General features: G+C 47.2%; 1 protein-coding gene across 1 annotated transcript in view; it reads right to left on the bottom strand.

Annotated features, from left to right (window-relative positions):
• LOC144179733 (uncharacterized) overlaps positions 1–25,666 on the bottom strand; it is a 47,636-nt gene extending 21,970 nt beyond the window's left edge. Inside the window, exons 1-8 of the mRNA XM_077708176.1 lie at positions 25,408–25,666; positions 18,951–19,070; positions 17,230–18,192; positions 15,473–15,543; positions 15,113–15,207; positions 9,449–9,720; positions 4,625–4,764; positions 3,181–3,337 (exon numbers count right to left, since the gene is read on the bottom strand). Coding sequence (XP_077564302.1) covers positions 3,181–3,337; positions 4,625–4,764; positions 9,449–9,720; positions 15,113–15,207; positions 15,473–15,543; positions 17,230–18,192; positions 18,951–19,053 — 1,801 coding nt within the window. The 5' untranslated portion in view covers positions 19,054–19,070; positions 25,408–25,666. The remainder of the gene's footprint in view (positions 1–3,180; positions 3,338–4,624; positions 4,765–9,448; positions 9,721–15,112; positions 15,208–15,472; positions 15,544–17,229; positions 18,193–18,950; positions 19,071–25,407) is intronic.
• Positions 25,667–25,946: the final 280 nt, after the last annotated feature.

A 25,946-nucleotide genomic window follows, 5' to 3' on the forward strand; every position in this document is an offset into this window, starting at 1 on the left:
GATGAACCCGATAGTATTCAGTACAGGTGTGTATAAAGCCTGTGATCTAACATATAAACGTTGCCTTGATGGACATGATAATGATATCTGTACTGCGCGGAAAGCCGCAGAATCTCAACATCATGCCCCTTGCCCAATGGTCCTATGATATGGCCCAATGGTAGTGAGGGAAGCCTCACTAACGCCCTTATTTTAGAATGGTCTCAAGTTTATACGCAACATGAGGTGACTAATGGGAAACATGAATTCACCTGCTAAAAGCAATAACGGGCACAATATCACTGTGTACTTCAGGGAAATGCCATCGTCTTGCATTGTCGTGTGCCGTGCACTAAACTCAAATGTGGAGAACTGAGAATTGTTCACCGCACTTGATACGCCTTGGTGTTTTTTTTTTCTACGTGTGTGGTCTATTCCCAACCCGGATACGAATACCTCACTTTGGGTTTTTATCAGCGGAGCTGTTTAACCTTGAGCTTGGTCCGGTGGCGTTGGCAAAAAATACGAAGAAAAAAAAAACTGCGCTGCCTGTAAATGTGCACCACCGCACATGGGGTATTATAGCAGTGAAGCCGGCTTTCGCGCCTGCTCTAGTGGGAGCATAAGAGGCATATGCACACGCGCACCCCTTACTGGGATAGTCTTTCTTGGGCTACTAAAACGCAAAAAATGGCACAGCTTGTAGTGGTGCAAGGTCGAAGAAACAGCGGAGCTGGGGGTCAACCTAGCCCCCTGGGATCCGCTGTCAGTGTAAGGGCCCGACCGGAACGTCCTTGTAAAATCCGGCTAAACTTGGCCATACCCCTAAACCCTTAGCCTATAGCCAGCAAGAACATCGCAAAACCTGACAAAACTTTGCAAAGCCTAACAAAACTTAGCAAAACTTGGCAAAACCGGAGGAAACTAGGCCTACCCCCAACTCCGCTGTTTCTCCACCCTTGCACCACCAGTGCAAGCTGCGCCAATCTGATGCGTAGCATTTTTTGCCGAGTAAAAGCCGGGGCAAACAGGCAGATTTGGCGAAAGTAACACCTTTAATCCTGATAATAGCGTAATTGAAGATAATTGGTCGTACAAGATTTTGAACAACCAAAAAATAAGATAAATAGAAAAAAAAATAGTGCGAATGGCTAGCCGGCGGTGTAGCGCCCTGCATTTACACAAAAATGTAGATTTGGCGGAAGTAACACCTTTCTGTTGTAAGAGCGTAAATGTAGATAGTTGGTCGGACAGAATCTTGATAAACCAAAAAGTAAGAAAAATAGACGAAAAAATAGAGAAAATGGCGAGCAGCGTAACGCCCTTCATTTTCACAAAAATGTAGATTTGGCGGAAGTAACACCCGTAATCGTTATAATAGTGTAAATAAAAATAATTGGTCGAGCAGAATTTTGAAAAAGTAAAAAAATTGGCTGTAAAAAACTAACACTCTCGACATAAGAATGCTACGCATTAGTAGACAATTTCTGACACTGTGCAACGATCTATAGATTTTTCATGTGTCGCAGTCACGGTCTCCAACACACACGCTACTTTCTTTATTTTTCACTTTTTTTGCACTTCTTGTATTTCCTTCTTTCTTTCTTCTCTCCTGCTTTGCTTCCTATTGTGACCTTATTCCCTCCTCCCCATCCCCGCAGAGTAGCATGTGGGCGGCAACATTCCGGCAGACCTCTCTCTCTCTCTCTCTCTCTCTCTCTCTCTCTCTCTCTCTCTCTCTCTCTCTCTCTCTCTCTCTCTCTCTCTCTCTCTCTCACTCTCTCTCTCTCTCTCCTCTCTCTCTCTCTCTCTCTCTCTCTCTCTCTCTATCTATCTATCTATCTATCTATCTATCTATCTATCTATCTATCTATCCATCCATCTATCTCTCTCTCTCTCTCTATCTATCTATCTATCTATCTATCTATCTATCTATCTATCTATCTATCTATCTATCTATCTATCTATCTATCTCTCTCTCTATCTATCTATCTATCTATCTATCTATCTATCTATCTATCTATCTATCTATCTATCTATCTATCTATCTATCTATCTATCTATCTATCTATCTATCTATCTATCTCTTTCTCTCTCTCTCTGAATTTCCACAGATTTTTTTTTTAATTCAAGATCTACTCATTTGTGCTTTATTAAAGTAGTATTTGTTCTTTGTTTGTGTGTCCCCTGTTTGCTGCTAGCATTTCCGGAGTGTCCTCGGCATCGGTGGTCTCACGTCTCGGTGAGAGACGACCGATACATCTTTCTACCGCGGGGTCCGGCGTCAGCGGCATTCTGGTCACCCATTTCGTTGCCCAAAATGCCGCTGAGTACAGGAACGCAGCAGACTGTTATTTTTAGCGCCTGAATATATATAGGCAACTATTAGTTTTCAATGAGCTGGTTCAAGACGGTGTTTTTATTTGGTTTTCTTGACTGCAACGCTGCGACCACCCTCCAAGAGTCTGCAAATATAATGAACTGTTGCGTTTCGCGCGTTGCGCTTGTTACAAGAGAAGCCCAATTCCATGTGCTTCCGTTGTAAAAATATTGGCTTTTGGACACGCGAAGATGATAGGTGCCGCCGTACAACACTGCAGCGCAATCGGACAGGCGCTCACGCATTGCGAATCAGACTGAGCGCGAGAGCACGTAAACCAGGTGCACGTATACTGCACATCACAGCTCGAATTATCCCTTTATTTCAGGAAAAGACATTTCACAGAAACCCGTTACGTTACACATTTCGTTTATTTTATTCTGTATATCACTAAGCACCAACCGGCGCATCATTTATCACTTTTGTATGTCTGCTGGGTTGCAGATGAGAATTATGGGGATGACTGCGCACATATGTGTGGTCGGCAACCGATGAAATGCCGACTCATGTGAACCTAAACGCACAAATTTGGGTATCTAGCTTGTGAGGGGGCAGGGAGCCCATCGGCCTTTAAATCGCGGACTGAACAATAAAGCTTTTTGAAAGCCAACGATAAAGACACGAGTCGTTTCTAATTATGAAAGGTTGCGTTGTTGCAATAAATGTACTCAACTGACGTAGCTATTTGGTCTTAGTAAACAAGACATTTGAAATTTGTGCGTTTAGGTTGATATCTTCGATGTCGCATATCATTCCCTCATGGGTGTGCGTTTTTCGGAAACATCGGTCGGCTTCCCGCGCCGTCCCGCGATGAGTCCGTCACGCAGCGTTCTCGTAGATCCATCCAAGGAACTCTGTGATTCTGGTGTAGACACCCGGAAGCCCCTTCTCGGCGCACTTGATGCCCCATGACACGACCCCTATCAAGGTCCACTGGGTGTTATCTGCTTCGACCATGAGAGGACCACCGGAGTCTCCCTGAAAGCATCGAAAGACACGTGTGTCATTAACCCGAATCAGCTAGAAACTCAAAAATACGATTATTCAAGAATTCATTCACATTAAAGTACATAAAAACGCATTTTGTAGCAATTGTAGCATTTTTTGGACGTTAAATTTGACTTTCTCAACGCTGAGATAAAACAAAAATATCTTCTTGTCCTAGACGTCAAAAGGGAAAAGCCAAATGCTAGCCAAAATTAATCCCATTACTGTGATCCCTTGTTTCTTGTTATTTTTTCAGACTCTCATCAAAGAAATGCACCTTATTAAGCTTGTACATCCGAAGATCCGATAAGCTGCACTCCTATTAAGTTGCGTATGTACCGACAGTGTGCAGAAATGATAGAGGAGCGCCTTCAAAACCTTTTCTCTGAATAAATCGAGCTTTCATTCATGCTGAAACGTGACACGAAGTTCGAATTTCATGGTGTACTTTGCGTAACTGCAAAAACGGTGACGACTTCTATCTGCTTATTTATAATTGGAGGGGTGCATTATTTGCGCCTTGGCGTTTTTGTCCACGTAGATGAAACTGTGGGGGGTAGAGGTATACGGCTTGGCTGTAAAAGTCCCGTGTCCTGAAAGCACGAAGCGTTCTAACGTGAGGCGTTGGAAAACGAGTCTCCCCGTATGTTCTTTTAGTTCGCGTTTTTGCCCACGGAGATGAAACGTTCTAGCGAGAGGTCTTAGAAAACAAGTGTACCCGTGTGTTCTTTTAGTACACATTACGTTCTAGCGCGAGGCGTTGGACAACGAGTGCTCCGGTGTTTTAGTACCGTGACTACACGAAACGACGACGACGACAGGAGATGCCGACAGCCCGAGCCCCTGTGGGGCTTCGCTCTTAATAAAAGTCCCCTTAGAACGAACCAGCACCGCGCGTTTCTTGCCACTTTGTGAGTTCATTTCGATGCAATAGGATAATGAAGGAAATTAAATAACAAGTGACCGCCACGCAAGCCAGTGATATTGGCAGCAATGCAAAGAGAGGAACGGCTAATGCGAGACATGCTTAAATGAGTTCACCCGTAATTTTTACCATTCGTCGATACCGCTGGCCGCAGTGCAACTTTTTAGTCCAAGTTGTTCATCAACCTATTCATCATAACTGTAATAGCAAGGAGGGGATGTCTTCCTTGCTGCTCCCGCAAATACTCTTTCTGCTTGTTTTCTGTGCGGCGAGACCAAACATGTGGCCCATGACGCGGGGGAAGCTACACGTGGCAACAACATGCTGCGTATGGGCTAGCAAGGTGCGTATACCTGGCAGGCATCTTGTCCACCTTGTCTTGTACCTGCGCATAGGAATATCTTGGGAATGGCCTGGGTGAACTTGGACTTGCACTCCTTGTTGTCCCACACGGGCAGCGACACCTGGCGGAGGATGGAGCTCGAGGGACCGCCTGCGTGCAAGGACAGAGGCACCACACAGTGCTATGGTAGGTAAAATGTTACCAAAAACCAGGCACAATTAATGTAAACCTTTGTACACGCTCAAAGGCCGCCAGTGAACTGGTAGACCACGAGAGGGAAGTCCATCGTGTGAAACCTTGAAGCCCTCAAAACCTTTGCACATCATGAACATGCACACTCTGAACTCGCAGCAAGGCCACACACACATTCCCGGGCCCGGAAAAAAAAAACATAAATAAATATGCGTCGCGCATCGAGGGACACCCGCACCCTGCGGATGACAACTACATCGGGGGATACGCATTACACTATGAGGCTCTTCCACCCAACATGCTCCAAAGCAACCGGCTTGAACCGAGCCCTCCTCCCTCAAACGCACGTGGTGACAGACTTTCGGTGACCTTGAGGCAGCGTTCCTCACCCTCGCGGCTGAATGCGATCATCCACCGCGCAGTCGGAACTACGACCCGGAAAAACAGTCTCGCTTGCGCTTCGAGCCGGCAGTATTTGTGGCCACTTCCAATAAACTATTCACAGCTGTTCGCCGTAAAGAAAAGTCTGAAATCTCAAGTTCTCAAATTGGCTGAAACGATGTCTGAAACCTTGCGATAATCTCAAAGTACCTCTTACTGCGACTGCAAGCAAAGACGTGGCGAAAAATTCCGAAGCTGTAGATGTGGAGATAAGTTCGTTTAATTATATTACCACAGGGTACGTACCAACCAAACTAACCCCACCCAGGAGTGAAGGCTCAACTTAACGTGGTGTCAACTCGATAACATGCACCCAGCTATGCAGGAGGCTAAAGCCTGATGAATGGGCTAACAAATTCATAATTTAACCCGCAATCGTACTCTGTTTGGAGTTCATACCTTAATAAGGGACGTTGAATGCCAAGTAAGAAGTATGGAGTCACCACCATGAGTGCGCAGATCATAGTTTTAGAAATTGCATGGCTGAAAAGCCTGCAAGTTCTAATCCCCTAAACCCGCCTCTCTGCCCGGACGTGCGATCGTATACAACCCTTCAATATACGATTACGAGATATAAACTGTAGGCAATTGCAATAGGCTTCAAGCTAAATGCAAGCCGCACCACTTCCTCGTACGGGTTTTCTTTTTCCTTTAACTTTTCACTAAGTCCTAAGGTGTCAAACCCTGCCGGAGTGGCATTTTGGACATCCTCCATTTTTGTTATCTTAGTTGCTCCGCAGGACCCCAATCCCGCCATTTTCATGCATTCCATACAACGCCTAATTGAATACATCCTGATCAGCGATCCGGAATTGTGATGAGAGCATGCCACGCATCAATGCACATCCGTTTTGCCAAAGCGCATGCGTGTATAGCCAATGCGCTGCGTGGGCGGGTAACGGCAGAGACTCACGGTTGGATAAACTAAACATATAATCCCGTCTAACTTACTATTCAAGTCTCCTCAAACGTAATGCGAGGACATAATGAGAAGGACACGTACGATATTTATTAAGACAAAACTTGGCACGAAAACCTGAACGTGTAATGGCAGGAACAGCCCATGGCAGGACTGAACAGCCCATGGCAGGACTGTTCAGGTGCATCTGGTGCAACGACCTACCACACGCTTAGAAGATCAATAATCGTTCAACATGATTATGCAATGTCCGTAGACTTACAACCGAGCTTTAACGATCGAAAATTCCGTGTTTGACTACCAAAGTAAATGATAAACAATAATGACAATTTGGAACACGTCCTGCAATTCGTACGTTTTCGTCAGTTTTGCAAGTACCTGAAATAAGCTCTGTGAGCCCTTTACAGATTGAAAATGGCTTTTCTTTATCCTTAGTTAGAAAGCAACTAACACCCCCCCCCCCCCTCCCCTAAAAAAGAATAACTCGCAAAATGACAGAGCTTTCCCAAGGACACTCAAAGTGACGAAGCTTTTGTACAAAAAAAACAATTTTTAACCCAGTTCCACCCAGTGCTAAATCTACCGAAACGGCGGAGCTGTGGGTTCTCTTTACAAAGATTCCGTTTAGCCTCAGCTTTCTTCTTTTGCGCAATGTTAGAGTCTTCTTAGCGGCTAATTTTCACATAATGTAACAATTACAGCCGTTTACTGTAACCTTGCTCCCTCCATAGATGCCCATGCATTGACAGCAGACAGTAATTCTTTAACGTTTACAACTTCTCTGTGAACTAATTATGAAAAGTAAATGAAACTCCGCAGTGAGATAGAGTCGTCTTAACGGCTAATTTTCATTTAACCTGTTCAGAGATACTTTCGATAACGCAAGAGTTAGAGCCATTTTCGTTAATCATACTCCCTCCGTAGATGGCTATGCTCCACTGCTCAACAGGCAATGCGAGAAAGTCAACTTGCAAGAACCAAGCTTGCCCCGATCTCTTTAAAGTCGGCATCACCTCTAAACGAAAATGCAGTGCTGAGAAGACATCTTAAAAAAAAATGTAAGCCGTTTTGCATCAAAATACGAAAGTCTTGGGACCTTTATTTTTTTTATTTTGTTAATTTTTTAATACCGGGAACCGGTTTTTGCGCGGCGGAGAAACCTGCTCAGGAGGAAGCGTGACACAATCCAGGACAGACTGTCGTCAAGCCAGCACTAGAACAGCTCCTCTATTCAAAAATCGCGAGGGACACTGGGAGGACAGAACTCCAAGTGCACTTTGATGACTGCGGCTGCACGCGCTCGACGTGTAACGGCGCAGTATATGTGAGGCCGTACTATAATGCGCGAAGCTTGAATAAAGACATCAACCGGGAAGTTATTTGAACTAAACCTTGAAAAATCGTGCACGCGTACCTTCTTCGGAAACACTTTCTTCCTTCCTCTCGTTCTTTCTTTTTGATGATCTACTATTCTATTTCTATTAGGAGCGTCGGGAAGTATTTTTCCTCATAATGTTGAATGATCTCTTGGTATAAGGTGAGTAAGTAAAACCCTACCGCACTCTGCATGACCCCGTCGGTTATTTCGTGGGCCTGTATGTGATGAGCAAACTCATTGCACTCCACCGAGGCATAGGAAGGCACACACACGATTTCTACTTTTTATGAAAAGGGATCAACTTGGTACCATCCGATTTGCCAGAATTGAACAATGGCTTTTCCTCTCATGTTTACGGCCTTGCGCACAGCCTTTGCCGTAAGGCAACTAGGCTAGATAGTTACCGTAAGTTTTTCTACAGAGTGTGCCCTGTTACCGAAAGCTTGTAGTCTTTTCCGTGTGAATTTCATTCCGCAACAGCTTTCCTGGATTTCGCAATCTCACCTTTGACAGTGCCTTCAATGGCTTATGTGCTTTTCAGCCTTGAAGAAGGCTGTAACGTGCCAAGAAGCTATGTTGGTATCTGCGATTGTTTGAGCTCAATATACTCCCACATGTACGAGATTTTTGCGCACGTTAAAGATCCCCAGGTGGTCGAAATTAATCCGGAGCCCTCCACTACGGCTCGCCTCATCACCTGCGTTGTGTTGGCGCGTTGAACCCTACAATCAATCCATCAAATCAATCAATTAAGCTCAAGATATGTAAGCCGTGAGGAAGGCAGCCCCTGCAGTTCTTCGCTTACTCAAACGCCATGTTATCGGCGGTATGCTTTCCCTGTCTGGAGAGGTCAAGCCCTCGGTTGGAAAGCAGGGACAGAAGGACCCGGAAGACCGCGCTTCTATAAATCCTGCGGCAAGTCACGCCGCGCCCAGAACTGACGTGTATGCAGTCGCGGCCTCGCTCACCTAACGTTGTGCTTTCGCGCAGAAACCTTCACCGTTTGGGGCTCAGAGGTTAAAAAAAAATCGCGCACAGAAAAGACCGGCATGCCAAAGATGCGCTGCAAATCTACCGCGACGCCGATCCCTCGGATTCCGGTGTGTCGGACGCGAGGAAAGCGTTACTCAAGGCAAACAAGAACGTGCTACGAGTCAACAAACGGCGAGGAGGGGTAGGGGGGAGAGACCGAACCTAGCGGTCTTCGAAAGACAACAAGTTGACTGGAAGTCATGGTTCAGGGACCATACAAAGACGTACGTTGCCTCTCCTTTTCATGCATCCGACGCAGACGCGTGGCTTTTGTGCTACCCTTCGAACGATTGCCTTTTCTTTGTACGAGCGAGTTCTAGGGTTTATGTCGCAATGCCTGACAGGCTTCCAGCAAATGGCGTTGTCCTCAAGCATCCTTGAAGGCGCTTTGATTAAAACGTACGCAAGGAAATGGCACTTGTGTACACGCACGGCTGTGCCTACATTCTATCTATAGGCATCATGAAAGAAGGACTTGGAAGTCGAAGTGAGCGTTACACGTTAAATGTCTTCTCTTCTATAAAATCCCCTTAATATAGAGACATGATTATGAATGTCTCTGAATGTTGTCCCGCAAGACATCTTCAAAGTGATCTTCTATTAATGACTTCATTTTGGCATTTATAATGGCAGCGCCATACATACGTTTCTGAATGGGCGTTGACCTATTTTTTTATTTAACTTTACTTATTTTATTTTTTCGTGATTGCTTCGGGAGAGTATGCGATTGGGGGGGGGGGGGGGGGGGGGGTGTCAGGATGGGTACAGTACGCCATAGTGAGATATCCAACGCCATAAAAGATGTAAGGGAGCATGCTGGCCAGCAGTGCTTACGTAGGCACGAAACTAGGTGCAGAGTACGTGTCGCTCACCGAAGGAAAGCGTGCCCCAGCCGACGACCGTGGCGTTCTTGCCGACGAAGTTCTCCGCGGGGCTCTTGGGCAGGCAGATGGGCCTGATGTTCTCGGTGAAGCGCACGCGACGGCTCATGCGCAGCAGCGAAATGTCGTTCTGGTAGGTGTCCTTCTTGAAGTCCGGGTGCTGCCGGATGCGCGACACGTTGAAGTCACGCGGAAACCGGCTCGTCGTGTTTGTCTTGAAGTCGTACTCGCCCAGCCGCACCGTGATGTTCTGCGGACGGAGCCTGCAGGCGATGTGTACCAAAGGCGAAAAATGAACATTCAGATTTGCCTAATTCCTGTCTCGAACCATTTGGAAATAACACGGGATATGATGGCAGGGGTAGTCCGAAACGCTTAAACACACAAGCACGAGTTGTACACGGCAAGGATTTCCTCCGGATAGAACTGTCGTTTTCCCAACCCCTCACTGTCTCTTATGAGGAGCGGGTCGCGATAATGATAATAAAGCATCGTGGCGTACATGCATGCGTGCAGACGTTTTTTTTTTTTCTCTCTCTCCCTCGAAGCAGGCATACTGCACATTCTAAAATAACATCTTGGGACGACTACTCAAAGGGTGATTGCAAGAAGCAGCTGGTTCTCTCTTGAAAGATGCCACCTGAAAAAGCTGAATTGACCTAAAGCTTTAAGAAACAGGTGTTCTTTCTTGGGCTGCTTCAAAGCGAAAATTTCTGTCTGTCTGTCTGTCTGTCTGTCTGTCTGTCTGTCTGTCTGGCTGGCTGTCTGTCTGTCTGTCTGTCTGTCTGTCTGTCTGTCTGTCTGTCGAATGCGTGTGCCTGCCCGCTTGTAGGTCGCTGCACTGGTTCACTGTTAATCTCCGGGCCACGTATGGGGCACGAGTGGATCACGTGACTTACAAACTGGAGGTGACCCTCCGGTGGCCCCTGGTGACGTACCCATGGGTCACCTTTAGGTTACGCGACACCCGGGGCAGAAACGGAGACAGTTGAAATGGGGAGGTAGGAAAAGCGAATGGAGGAGATAACGGGAGAAAGGTTTAGGAGAAGGGGCGGAAAGAGAGGCGCGAGCAGTGGATCAGGAAGGTATGGCTAAAGATAAAAGGCAAGAAAAGTAGGACGGGGAGGAGGAGGAGGAGGAGGAGGAGGAGGAGGAGGAGGAGGGCAGTGACCTCCTGGCACGGGCGACAGAAAAGCTATTGTCGTTTGACGTCTTATGCAGGAAAGAAAGCACATACGCGGCCAGTTTCTTTTTTTTTTCCTTTTTTGTGTGGCGATCTCCTGAGCGCGCATGCTCCATATGTAGCGGTTGAATTCTACGTCTTGCTTTCTTGTCAAATCGCGCGAAAGAAGCATCTGCGACACCTTTCTCACCCACTATATCGCCATGATGACGGCATGGCTTGGCCTATTCGCCGCCATTGTTTTCAGTCCCTACCAACAACCATGCCATGAATAAAGCGGTGGTCGTACCATGTACAACAAGCACAGCGTACAAAAAAAATTTTGCACAAGGTCTCAAAAGGGAATTGTCGAATAAATACACCGATCCTCTTTAAAGTCAGCTTCACTGCTACACTAACGTACATTGCTGGTAATACAGTTTTTCAGGTGCTACATAAGAAGTCTCATAGCACAGTAGGAAAGCGTTAGGGCCCTTTATCATATCCTTCCATTAAAGGGGCACTGACACAAAAATTTTGCATCTTGTTTTTTTTTTGTTGCGATAAGTAGCTAGTGACCTACTTATAACCTGTAGAAACCTCATTTGCTTCAGCGTGCGACGGTTGTTTAATTAGAGGCATTTTCAATGCGGCCAGTCGCAGTTTCGGTTTCAGCGAGTGCCGCGAACCGATGGATTTTGTGGATTTTGTGTGAACAAAGCTGACCACGTGACCGTGGGAGGGATATCACAGTTACAGAGCAGAGCGGCAGAGCCGCCGTAGCACTGTCGAATCCGCATCGACGGCAGTTTCTGCGAATGCCCCCCCGTACTGATCTCGTGAGGCGCCTAATTAAAAAGCGACCGTGGATGTGACGCAGGCGCTGCGAGTGCAAATGCTACCGCGGCTAACGAACGACGCGCGACGCTCGAGACGGTGGGTGGCAAGACGCGCGCTGGGAGCAGCCGGCCGGTCTGCCTACAGGTCCGCCTACAGATGTGTTCGGCTTAGCACTGCGGCGGATATTCGAGTGCCGCTCTCGTAAGCGGTGCAGATGACAATTTTTAATGCAACCCGCCATGGCATCATTAACTCCTTTCTCATGTAAGCCACCATGGTCGGGACTTGGGGACAATATCGTGCAGCGGTAACAAGCTATCACTCGAGCTACCTGCGCCGGCGTGGGCCACTTCGCGGCCGTGGCCGCCGCCTGCACAGCGACCGTGCGGCTTGCTCAGTGGCCTTTTCGTGCCTCCGGCGCGTTTCCGCATCCAATGGTAATAAACAGTAATAGAAACAGAGTGCCTGGAATCGCTGTAGAACTTTGGTCGCGGCCAGCTGCCCGATGAGCTGACGAAATCACGGCGCCGCCGCCGCCAACGATCGGGTCGTTCGTTCTCGAGAGCAGAAGCTCCGCCCTCCTGCCCTCCGATTGGAGCGGCGAGCCGGCAGTGCGGAAGCGGCAAACACAAACTCGTGACGTGTTTGGATGTTGTTTATTTACACTTGCGCGTGGTCCTCTGCTGGCCGCTCGGTTGCGTTTCGCACACTTCAAAATTGATTTTAAATATGTTCTAGGCTGTATTCACCGCTGATATTTTGCAGATGATGTATATGTGTTCCCACCAATCTATCTCCTAAGTTATCTCGCCTTCAAAATTTTGTGTCAGTGCCCCTTTAAGGCCATGCATCCCTAAAAAGCGCTACATGCCAAGCTCCTTTAAAATAAGCTTCACTTTTAAACACAAATGTATTGGTGGAAAAACGTTTTTACAGCAAAGCTTTATACCTTTACCTCCCAACGGTTTCATCTCCGTGTGCAAAAACGCCGAGGCCTAAGACGCCGAGCACATGCGTCAGGCTAATCAAACATACAGCATCGAGCTCAGAATACGTTTAAGGAAATCACGAAACAAGCATTGAAACCACATTGTGGATTATCAGGCTCCTGTGAACAATGGGACCCCTCCCCTATGTGTTCCTGGTAAAGATTATGTTTGCAAAGTATCTTTGAAGGCTAGGCAAGACTAGTGTCACCCTCCCAAAAACAAGTAGGAACGTTTCTCTCAGGCACTTGAAATTCCCCTAGGCGGATAAGCCCTGGAGAAACGAAAAGCAGAAAAATTGGGGAGAAATATTGCATCCTCCTCGTCATTCCTGAGCCGTAAAACTGTTGAACCTGCTTCACCGTGGCTGCTAGCCTTGAATGTACTCCACGGCAGCCCAAAAGGTAAACGGCGCACAAGAGAGGCGATCGGACTGCAGCGCCGCTGTGCCGGTCCAATGCCATCGATGCTCCTTTATTTTCCCGAAATGTGCCGCTACCTGCAAAACGCAACTGTAGAAGCGACACATGTGCCGGTGGCATTCTTTTTGGCATCGCTTTTACTGCCTCCCTTTTACTGCGCCGCAGTGCCATTGTCATCCTCATCGTCTCCGGTGGGACGTTTTTAACAGCCTGGGCTTGTCCGTAAAGATCCAGGTTAGAAAACAGCGCAACGGACTGGATGGCCGGCTTCTGGAACAAGCGTGTTCTGCTTGTTCCAGGTCCCATGCTTGTCTTGAGCATCATTTATAGTAGCATCGGTGACGGCGCGAACAATTGCTACAGAGAGCTGCGCTGTAATCTACCCGTCATCCCGACGCTGTAATAACGATTTTTTCCTCGTGAATAATGCAAACGATTTGATTTATTTCGTCTACTTTTACTTGCAGCCGTAGAATTTTCTAGGCGCAGTTGGTTTAACAATTACGTATAGGTAGAACTATTTGTTTGGAACACTTAGTCTCAGACAAAGGCGTGTCTAATAGTTAGTATGTCACGTATATGTTACGTAAATGTCACGTATATGCCACGTATGTCTTATAGTAAAATGAAATATCACCGCGAAAAAAGCATTACCATGGCCCCGAAATTAAAGACTTGGGCAAGAACCAGACAATAGCGCGGTTCTGGTACAGTCACGGACAAATGTAAAGCGAACACGAAAATGTTAACCAGAACACGCAAAATCAAAGAATATGCATGGTTCGTGGAGATCACATAATGACGAGCGGTTGCCGTAGAGCAGGGAAGTTACGTTACCAAACCTTGTTGCCGTATGGAGCCATGCGACAATTTGACTTGCATGGAAAGAAATTGCCCTAGTGGTGTGTTCCGGTTCATATTTTAGGGGCGAAGCTCCTCTTGCTCGGGATCTGTCCCGTCCCTCGTTGCTGCTGTATACGGCACGGCACATTAATGATGATTGTGGCAGGATCCCCCTGGATGATTGGCCAACCAAAGATTGGCCGAAGAGGACAAAACATTCAACGCGCTCGTTGCTACTCAACAAGGAGAAGAGGAAGAAGAAGAGGTTGTCGTTCGTCGCCTGCGAGCTCAAGACACGTACCGGGGGTACACGACACAAGACGTTCTGCAGAAGGCGACGGCCCAGGTGGCTAAAATGTCACACACCGAATTCGCCAACTTACCCATGGAGATTCTCATCATCCCAAACAAGCCCTACATAATCACCATAAACATCGACGTCGTCGACGGGCTTGTCAACGGAGCGGTGGAAAGCTTGACGTGCCGAGTCTTTATATGAATACGGGCGGATGTTTCACGGTTTTACCTATAAGCATTTTAGCTTCACCCCTCTAATCATCATTCACTTCGTGGAGATGGCGAGATTTTTTTTGCGTTCGCATTTCAGTTTTCCGTGACTAGTATACATGTAGTTGAAGCGCAGGCATCCCACTCGACTGTTAAAATGATTGGTGTCATTAAAATCATGCACCCCTCCGTCTAACGACAACGAAGAGCTGAACGAGAAGGTTGCTCGTGATGAACTCTTTGGTTGGCCAGTCCCACTCTGCGAGTATGTGCATGCTACTCTGCAGAGGTACGAACCACTTTTCTAGAATACCCACAGCAACTCTCGGGTGAGCACTCCGTAGGCCAATAACGGTTGGGTTTGGAGCGTACGGCGCGAATCGGTACCTGCTGCTTGGCGTTCAGTGAGGAATTTTTCAAGTGGGTGCCAGTTTGAAGTGTTAGACCTTAAGATGTGACGTTAGGCCTAACGTCCCAAACCTCAAAACGGGAAGTTAAACATAACGTCTTGTGGCTAACAGACTTACGGCACGCAAAGCTACGCCATTTTTCTCGTGACGGATTCTTCGGTTGTCGTCTGAGGCTCTCAAACCGCTTCGACCATGTCGAAGTGGAGCAAGTGGATAGACGCCGGCTTCATAACGCGAGAGACCCTGCAGGTTCGATTCCGGCCAAGGGAAGCGTTTTTTTTTTTTCTTTCACTTCATCCACGGTTATTAATCATCATCATCGTTACAGAAAGTTTGCTTTCCTGCAGGGCGTATTGGCGTACAATAGCAACAGTTAGGAGACTAAAGCTTCGCTTTAATTATGTTCATCTTTATGCCGTTTGCGTTTCGATCGTTGTTAACTGCACTTCGTGGTTCTTTCCGATTGCTGAAGCAGTAAAGCTTACCCTTGCGTGCAGTGCGCTGCTGTGAGCACGTATCGGTCGCTGATGAGGGCACCACCACAAAATTGGTCGTCATCCGCTTTCCGGAGAAGAGCAGCCTGAGGAGAGGGAACACGAACCAGCGTGCATCAGGCTGAATGTTCTACACATCGACGCAGAATTTCTTAAAGATTTCATCTGTTCTGTTATATTTTCGAAAAAGGATGCGCCAGACGCCGTTCTCTAGGTGTTTAAAAATGCGCGTTTACGGCACCTTAGAGGACTGTTCGACAAGCCAATCTTAGCACTCAAATTGATTAAGAACATTCTGTAGCGTTTAATTTTGACGAGCATTGAGGCGAACTTGGGAATAAGTATAGTTACCATCCATGTCCAGTCGTCTGGCTTGGCGATTGTCCCGCCGACTATTCTTGTCTTGAAGTTTAGGCCGCATGCTGCACAGAGAGAGAGAGAGAGAGAGAGAGAGAGAGAGAGAGAGAGAGAGAGAGAGAGAGAGAGAGAGAGAGAGAGAGAGAGAGAGAGAGAGAGAGAGAGAGAGAGAGAGAGAGAGAGAGAGAGTAAAATAACAATACAGTCAGGAGCGACTTCTCTACTTCGATAAAAAAGTGTTATTACCGAGTTAATTGATTACGGTTCTTAGTTCTTGGTTACGGAAACAAGGCTTAGCGCAGTCACAACAAGCGCCCGTCCTGTATCTTCACCGTCCTTGTCGTTGCAACGCTAAGCGTTGTTCCCGACATCTCTACGTTCGATCACTACAGGCGCAATTCTTTCACCGCCAACTCCCAAGCAAGCAGATGTCGATTTTAGATCAACACTTTATTTTCGATAGCACGTTTTTCACATCCCATTTTCGTCCTTACAAGCCCCGTGCAACCTCCGACACTTATCAAGACCTACAGCAATACGCTAACGGCCTTTCGTTGAGGGGAAGAGAGGCCACGGCAATGGACAGGAGACGTCAATTTGCACGGCGGTCGCTTGTGATCCAGCTGACCCGAGGCCCCGCGATGTCACAACCGTTTGGCGCAGCTGTTAGTTTTGTTTCGTGACTAGCGTGTTAATGATGTTAATAAGATGCACAGCTGTTGGTTTCGCTTCATGACTAGCGTGTGAGTGCTCGATGGCTGGCTGGAATCCATTCAAAACAGCCATCTCAAAAAAGCCCCCGGAGTCAAATGCACCAGTATGTCCTGATAAGTATCGTACAGCCTGATTGGAAGGTGCGAAGTGAAGTAATATCCCACGTGATGGAAGTTCCAGATTTAAAGGAAGCGTCCGTGTAAGCAGCAAATATGGTAAAAAAATAACAGAAAGAGTCCGTGCTACCAGGTGTGAACCTATCCCGCACCAGACGCTTTTTTTGGATCCACTGCATATACTTTTTCGTCGTCATTGTACTGGGTTCTAACAGAACGAGCACAGCTTTCCGACTACAGCAAAAGCTCGTTCATTCGAACTAAGTTAATTCAAATTTACGGTTAATTCGAACTCACGCCCCGGTCCCTGCAAAGCCATGTATATTTCAATGGAGGAAAACTCCCGATAATTATAACGCGGTGGTATCCAGAACGGTTAATTCGAACTATGATCCCCTAGTTTTCATCGCTCCTGGCAGAAGAAGTCGGCCAAGGTCAACACAATGTGTTGCAAATCCAAACCAAACCAAACTTACTAGAGATGCAAAACAACGAAAGAGAAAAACAACAGCGTGGCGCGCGCGCTACGCTCCTGAAACAGCTTATTTCGCACCTATAGAGAGCGCCGCGCCACCGGCGCCAGTGCTCCAGCGTATGCCATTATTATTTATGAAGCATTATTCACGAAATCACCTGCCACAAACGTGTAGTAGCGCTTAATTCTTTAGAACGAGTCCAGAGGAGGTTTCTTTGTGTTCTGCCCGCGCAGTGAGGCGCGATTCCCATTCATTATAGCGCCCGCCCGCTTATTCGAACTCCGCTTAATACGAACAATTTTATGATCCCCCTCGAGTTCGAATTAACGAGCTTTCACTGTAATACGTATATTCATCGCAAAGAGATCTTCAGGCAGCAATTGACAGAAGCCTCCACCGCGTAAGCATATGACCACTGCCTGATGGGCCGACGATGCTCACTCACACGTGAACAGTTGGGCCAGGGACGTCGGCGGTGGGGGCAACGGCTTCTGGCGCTCGCTTGCGTCTCCCCCCTGGGGCACAGGCCGGGGTGGCGGCGATGAAGCCTCGTGAACGGCCGACTCTTCCTCGTCGTCATCAGGAAACTGGAAGGGAGCGTTCACGGTCGGCGGTTTGGAAGGCGGAGGCTGCACTGGTGGTGGCTGTACTGGTGGAGGTTGCACCGGTGGCGGTTTTTGTACGGGTGGGGGCTGCACCGGTGGCGGGTTTTGTACAGGTGGTTGTGGTTGCACTGGTGGAGGCTGCGGCTGCACCGGTGGAGGTTGTGGCACTGGTGGAGGCTGCGGTTGCACCGGTGGCGGCTGAGGCTGAGTAGGTTGATTCGGGCCGGGAGGGGGACCTCCGTGGCCTTGAACCTCCTCATCGGGGTAGTCGGGAAACCCTTGTCCGTTGGTGTCGGGCCGGTTGGGCCCTTGGTCATCATAATCGCTGCCACTGGGCGGCCTAGGATCTGGCCTTTTGCCAATGTTGAGGAGTCCGCTGAGGATTGGAAACAGGGGCTTCCGCGGTTTTAACACGTTGCCGAAGAACTCATCCGGACAACACACGCCCAGGTGCCGATTGCTGACCACGCAAGAGTAACTGAGGAAGACGTCGAAGTTCTCCAGGAACGCGGGCAGAACGCACTCCCTGACGTAGCGACACTTCCCGGGACCCGACGTCGGGGTCGTGCATATTTGGAACTGTCTTAGAGCGTTGATGGCGGGTCCGAAGAAGGAAGAGCGTCTCCGCGGGACGTTGAAGTTGTGATTGGAGCGCTGGAGGTTTTCCAAAAACTGATTCACCACATTTGTGTCCTGGATGGGTGCCCCGTGCGGGTGCTCCCGGCCCTGGAGAGGTGACTGCTGTGGAGGAGGATCCGGCCTGCCACCATTCAGCACGGGCTTCAGGAACGACCCCAGAAGACCTGAAAAAAGAAATGGGGAATACCACATGTTCCATTCATCTTTGTCCTTATGAGCACTGTCCGAGTACTTCATTTACGCAAGAACAAAGCGTTCTGGGCTGTTTTTGGCGTGAGTGAGCAGGCAATTTGACACAAATAAAGGCGTTGCTGGAGGTATCTTGCCAGAGGTGGTTGTTTAACCACACACTGACGTGAACTGCGCGAACGAAAATTGCCTGACTAAAAGTTTCTAAGGGCCCGTGCTCATTTTGTGTCAGATTACAAAGAAGGCTTCAAGGTGATTGCCTCAAGAAGGTACTGAATTTTAAATGCGAAGGGAAATTTTTAGCTCGATGACCAACCCACGTTGGCAAAGACCGGAAAATTTGGACCAGGGACCGCCATACCAAATGAAGATCAATTTCTTTTTCTATTGCCCGCTCGGTCTTCCTGAAAAAAATGGAGAAAACACCTTTGAGCTCTTTTTGATATTCCAGGTACTTCGCTAGCTGAATTTACAATTGTCTGCTATGATGACGTCGAATGACCAAGGTGAAGCGAATTGCATACCAGATTTCCTACCCCTAGGTGGGTTGGGGAGCTTGCAATATTAGCTGGCGATCTTCGATTAAAAAATCTAGCGCTGGGAAGTCCCGGTGCTCTGCGTTAATTCGTTTCCGTTTCCTTGAGCCCCCGTTTGCGCGTCTTTGAGGTAGTCAGGCATACTTAACGCCGTTTTTCTTAAGCTTAGAAACTTTTAATCTAGAGTGCGCACTTACCTTGCCTCTTAGCTCGAACATGTATAGCAGAATTACCTCGGAGGGCCGCCGCGGTGCTCGCTAGAGAGATGAGAACCAGAGCGCCCAGTAGCCGACTGCGCATGCTCGTCCTTTTTGTACCTGTATTCGGAGGGGAAAGTACCTGTTGGAAGCCTCCAAGACGACATAACGACGCGGCCATAAACCGTGCCGGGTGCGTGTTCGAAAAATCGCCGCCGCATGTGAATAAGGAGAAGCTGAGCTGCCTCTCAAGGCTAAGCACAGAAGGTTATTTTCAGTTTTGCTCTTGGCCAGCAAGTGTTTCCGACGACCAAATGCGAGTATGAACCTGTTTTCTCAATGATCAGACGTTTCTTTTGCGTGCTATTGCTGGGTGAATGGCAAGCTGCCAGCTCACCGGCGAACACGAAATCACCACACACCGTCTGTTTATGAAACCCGAACATGCATGCATGCATGCAATGAAGACAAAAGAAGGCTTTTTGTTTGTGGTCCCAACATCGCAGAGAATCATATAGAATGGGTTTAATTTAATTTAATTTAATTTAATTTAATTTAATTTAATTTAATTTAATTTAATTTAATTTAATTTAATTTAATTTAATTTAATTTAATTTAATTTAATTTAATTTAATTTAATTTAATTTAATTTAATTTAATTTTTTAATTCCCAATGCAAAAATATACAAATTTATCGAATTAGTTAAGTTCGCTTTGCCGCGGCTATGACAAGTGCCACACTATTGTTGATCTTGTGATGGTCATGATTACTATGCTGGCCGGTTTCGCAGGTAATTTTAAAGCACCGATTTATCAACCTACCCAGCAGCCCCGTTACTGATAACGTTTTCTCCGCCACAGCTACAGAAGCGGTTTCTTCCCAGTCTGTTCTTTCCTTTATAATGTTGTTGGAAATTTTACCGTTGGTATAACTACTACATCAAGTGCATCGATTGAGCAGCAACTTTGGCATTCATTACTTTGAACACAGACAAGGCTTTTTACATTACATAATAACAAATTTTTAAAATTATATGGGTACACATTCGCGTATGTGTCGGCATGACGCTTTAGTTTCACCTATCACTGGATTCAAGGAAAGATCGTGCGTATAATGTGCACGCAGCAAGCGAAAGAGGAATAAATGCAATGGCACAAAACATCCTGTAAGGGAAAGACATAGTTCCTTCCAAGAGAAACGCTGAGTCATCACAACTACCTATGTGTAAATTCTATACATAGTGCGTCTGCCTGTTGAACACACGCTGAGAATAAACAACTATGTAACAGCAGCACGTAGCTCCGGACTAAAAATAAAACACAAACGAAGAACACAGATTTGAAATCTGGAGAAAAGGGTGGGACATCATAGAGAGAGCGCGTGCCGAGTGCTAAGCTGAGCCTGGCGAGGGTTAGTCAGCAACACTTTGCCCCAGCAACATTTTTCAGAATGCTAAACGGGAGGTGTCACCGCACATATCCAAGTTCCGTGTCACACGTAGAAACGTGAAGATGATTCGCCACGGATGTATTTCAAACAAACAACGCCCTTTCGAAGAAGTCGTGTCCTACACATGACGCACCACCATACTGTCTAAAGCGCCACAACTCGAAGCCTTTCGTTGCGCGGCATGTTACGGGCAGCCCCTTGATTATGCTTGCACTGTATGGGACCCTTGGCTAAAGATTGCCATGAGAGAGAGTGCAAGACTTAGTGGCCCGTTTTGTGTTCCGAAATTACACTAGGAATTTCAGTGTATCACGTGAATAAAAAAAAAACAATGTTGGATGGGAACCATTAATAGACCATAGAAGGGCTCTTAGGTTGAAGTTATTTCATAATATATTTTACTGCAGGACTGGAATTGAGCAAGAAAAATACATATTTAGGCCTTATTATGTCTCTTTATGTCTGGATCATGTGAATAAGGTGAGAGAAATGAAATGCAATACAGATGTGTTAAGGAAGTATTTTTTACCCAGGACCATATCGAACTGGAATTGGTTACCTCGTGATACTGCCACGGTTATGTATAACGATGCATTTTCCCCCTTGTCATAACATTTTTGTTGAAACATTAAAATTGTGTTCTCATGCTGTGTATGTTGTTTCAGCTTATGACTGTGCATTTATTGTATATTACTTTCTCCCCCCCCCCCTGTTATGCCCATGGCACTGTGGGTACCGTAATAGTACCGTAAAGTAATAAATAGATCAATAACATGGTGAAGTGACACGCGGCGTAAGGCAAGCCACTTTCTGCCGCTTTCTGCCGCCTCTTTCTGCCGCCTCACTTGGTGGCTTTCTGCCGCCAAGTGAGTTTTACTGCTACAGCAAATCAATATTATTACCATGACACAGACCGGAGAAGCTCTGTTCGTGGCCGTATCATTTATCCCATCCGATGATAAGGCGCCTCAACCCAATTAATGCGCTTCAACTACACAGTCCCAGACAACCTAGGCCGCATTCAGGTAACTGATTGTCGATCCCTGATGGTGTTCAACTATACCTTATTATTGGAAATAAATGAACTTAAATGTGGCCTGTGCGTCAAAAAGGTGCATAATATAAGGCAGGTTGTATATATAGGGCATGCGTCAAACAGGTCACGCACTGATTCTTAGTTTTAAACTCCCTCTGTGGTCTTGAGTTTGTGCGCGGACACTTACATACAAAAAAAGGTAATTTGACCAAGTGAATCATGTTTTTCCAACTTACATCGTCGTCTATTTAGAGCAACGGAATTAACAGTCACTATCGGCACGCGTACAGAATTTGGCGCTTGAAAAATCATTGAAACCCCGTCTGGATAGCCTATTGTTCAACACGTACAAAAAGGCACTGCCAGCGAGTTCTGTAATTCGACGATGAAATGATAACGGTAAAAACGACACGACGATAGCCTCAATTGCCCGGTCACCAAGTCCGACGACCGGGCGTAGGGGGAATGCGCTCATCTGCACGTGACCACAGTTGAAAATTTCATGGGGATTTTAATTCGTATTCAATGGTGGAAATACGCTCACAGGTTCCAGTTTCGTACGTGACTTTCTTCGTATTTCTTACGTTATTCCCAAGCAAAGATCAGGGTGTCTTACGATGCGCACGTGGTACGCCGGCTATGGAGACGCATAATAACCAGTCACTGCCGCAACCACGCCACAGACGAAAAGGCCAAGTTGTTGCATGCCATTAGAGGCGGGGTCAATAGAGCACATCATATGAACGCGATACCATTACCACACCAACCTTTCGGAACTGTGCGTGCTGTCCACAGTGTGATTTAATAGACTCCACAGTGTACGAGTATTCGCATAGCGTGGATGATAACGTTCAAGGTAAGCCACGCATAGGCAAGTATCGTGAACCTGTTTTTGTACGTAAACATTAACGTATTCATTTTAATAGCAGCGGTCAAACAGCAATGTTTATGTTATAACGCGAGCTAGATGTAAGGGGGAAACGCCAGGTATGTACAAACATACATAAGGCCAAGCGCATGGATGCGTACATACAAACATATGCACATACACGCACACATACGCACATACATACATCGTCATCATCATCATCAGCAGCAGCAGCCTGTCTACGCTCCTTGCAGACAAAGGCTTCTCTTATAGATCTCCAATTATTTCGGTCCTGTGCTAACTGCGACCAATTTACCCCCGCAAACTTCTTGAGCTCATCTGCCCACCTAACTTTTTGCCGCCCCCTGCTACGCTTGCCTTCCCATTTTGCCTTCGCATTACATGCCCTGCCAACACCCATTTCTTCTTCTAAATTTCTACTAATATGTCCTTAACCCGCGTTTGTTCCCTGACACACTTCGCTCTCTTCTTGTCCCTCAACGTTACACCTGCCATCTTCCGCTCCACTGCTCGCTGAATCGTCCTCATTTTTGTTGAACCCTTTTAGTGAGCCCTCCAAGTTTCTTCCCTCTAGGTGAGCACCGGTAAGATGCAGCTGTTATACACTTTCCTCTTCAGGGACAATGGTAGGCTGTCATTCATTATCTGAGAATGCCTGACGAATGCACTCCACCCCATTCTTATCCTCCTCATAATCTCTGCCTTATGGTTCGGATCCGGGGTCACAACTTGGCCTAAGTAGATATATTCACTTACCGATTCCACTGCCTCGCCACCTATCTCAAACTGCTGTGCTCTACAGAGGCTATTGAGCATTAATTTCGTTTTCTGCATATTAATTTTTAGGCCCGCGATTCTACTCTGCTTGTCCAGTGCGGCGATCATGCTTTGCAATTCGTCCCCCGAGTTACTTAGCAAGACAACGTCATCAGCAAATCTGAGGTTACAGACGTACTTCCATTAACCCTAACGCCCACCCGTTTTCAATCCACTGTTCTAAATACCTTTTGTAAACATGCTGTGAATAACATTGGAGAGATTGTGTCTCGTTTGTCTGACGCCCTTCCTTATAAATACTCATGGACACATTGTACATACATACATACATACATACATACATACATACATACATACATACATACATACATACATACATACATACATACATACATACATACATACATACATACATACATACATACATACATACATACATACATACATACATACATACATACATACATACATACATACATACATACATACATACATACATACATACATGCATACATACTAACAGTGCGTGTAACATATTAATCTCAGAACTGGAGCACTATGACCAACAGGTTTTCGAATTAGGCCTCCTTGTAAGATCAGAGAGACAGGGAGCTCTTGGAGCTTCGTCTCGGCAAGGCTTTTTCGTCGTTTACATGTGAGGCTCAAGCCACATGTTGTTGAAAGTGTTGCAAATGTCTCACCGGACCACTTTCTTGAGCTGTTAGCCAAAAAATAAAATCCATGCGCCCTTATGGATATAAACTTCGTGTTTGAAAAATTCCAGACTGCTCTGAGTGTTGGGAGCACCTAACTTCGGCTTGCACACTTGCGATCTTTACGGGATTGCAGGTGAAGCATTGAACAACCCTGGCCGAGCACCGAACCGAGCAACGAACCACCAGCGGTTTGGTGCTCGCACGCACGCATGCACGCACGATGCACGCAGGCATCATATCAGTTTTAAACCCCTTATTTAGTACTGATTTCATCATCATCGTCGTCATCATTATTATAATCGTCGTCATCGTCGTCGTCGTCGTCATCATCATCATCATCATCATCATCTGCCTACTCAGGTCCACTGCAGGACGAAGGCCTCTCCCATTGACCTCCAACCACTCCTGTCCTGCGCTGCTCGAGTCCACAGTTTACCCCCGAATTTTACATACGTATATACACGAAGACCACCGCAAGTAACCCGCTTTCGAAGTAACGACATATACTGACGAAATCGATCTATTGATTGATTGATTGTAGGGTTTAACGCGCCGACGCAACGCAGGCGATGAGGCGCGCCGTAGTGGAGGGCTCCGGATTAATTTTGACCACCTGGGGATCTTTAACGTGCGCCGAAATCTCGTACACACGGGCGTTTTTGCTTTTCGCCTCCATCAGAAAAGCGGCCGCCGCGGCCGGGAATCGAACCCGCGACCTCGTGCTCAGCAGCGCAACGCCTTAGCCACTGAGCCACCGCGGCGGGTCGAAATCGATCTACTCCCAAGGCCTGCCGTTATTTTCCTCGTGGAACCCCACAGCCCCCAGGCAGCGCTGGCACGTTAACGTAATCATGCGTGCACGTGCATAACGTCTAAAGACTAGCTGACACCCTCTGTTGTATACAGCGCTTACAGCAGCGACGGGTCCGGGGGTCGGAGACAAGGAAAGGGGGGGGGGGGGAATTGTCCACCTTCTTTTCGCGCGATTGATACTAGCACTATCAAGCATACTATGTGTGTGCCTCCCCCCCCCCCCCCCTTCCCATTCTCCCCTCCTGGCCAGGCTGTCGGCTATCCCTCCTCCCCTTTCCCTCTTCCACGCGCCCCCAAGGGGTCAATCTGGATTCACATCTGTCCTATAGACGTCAGATATTCCAGTTCACGTGCGAGATATATATCTTTTTTTCAATTTAAGTTAGGTTAAGTAGGTTAGGTTTGGTTAGGTTAGGTATGGACCACAGTACAAGTCATTCGGGAGAGACGCGTTGAGTTGCGAGACAACCAGCTACAATAAAATCACCCATAGATAAACCACTCATTATACCCCTAAAGCTGTAGCGCTCAAACCGGCATACGGGTATGCTGTGGCTAGCACACATCGCTTAATTCTTTACGACATTTACTGCGGCTTATACAGCCGGCATTCCAATGACAGATGTTAAGTCCGTTCATGCCAATCCCACCAAGACAGCTCTTTACTGCTTGCCTAACAGACATCGTTGATTGCCCCTGAAGGCTATAGCAAGGTGATAAAAATAACCTCATGCTTTTTAAGACGTCTCGCTCAGATTCAAGAGTTACGCACTCACCACAGTGCGTGAGATTAATCCTGAAGGGAAGGCTTCCGACACTTCGCGCACATCGGCTGCTTCACCGCACACACGGTCCAGTTGTGTTCGCCTCCAGAGTTCCTGGCGTGTGCCCTGTGGCACGGAGCGTTAAAAGAACTCGCGGCGCAGGTGCCGTAAAGGGTGCTCTGTTGGTTTCCCCCAACGGCGTTTGCGTAATGTTGTCTAGCGATTTCTGCCGCCGCGTAGGTGCTTCTGCGAAGCTCCTCCTCTGCCGGAAAGAGCGGGAGAAACTTAGGCATCGCCGAAGTGGCAGATTAACTCGCAAAACACGCGCCGCGCTCGCTTTCCCGCTGGCGTAACCCGCCACACCGCTGCCAGGGGCGGACCTTCGCCGTTTTTTCCTCCGTCTTGAGACTACTCATCCCTTTCTGTGCCATGGCCGCGGCAGCCCTCTCACTCGTGGCTCTTTTTCTTCGCTTTTCGAACTTGTCCAGGGGCGCATACGTGCACGCGCCCTTCATGAGCATCAAGCAACCATCGTACAGCGGTGACGTCAC

Source organism: Haemaphysalis longicornis, unplaced genomic scaffold (genome assembly GCF_048455015.1).
Source record: "Haemaphysalis longicornis isolate Haplotype H1 unplaced genomic scaffold, Haemaphysalis longicornis Haplotype H1 scaffold_4, whole genome shotgun sequence".
Lineage (NCBI taxonomy): Eukaryota > Metazoa > Arthropoda > Arachnida > Ixodida > Ixodidae > Haemaphysalis > Haemaphysalis longicornis.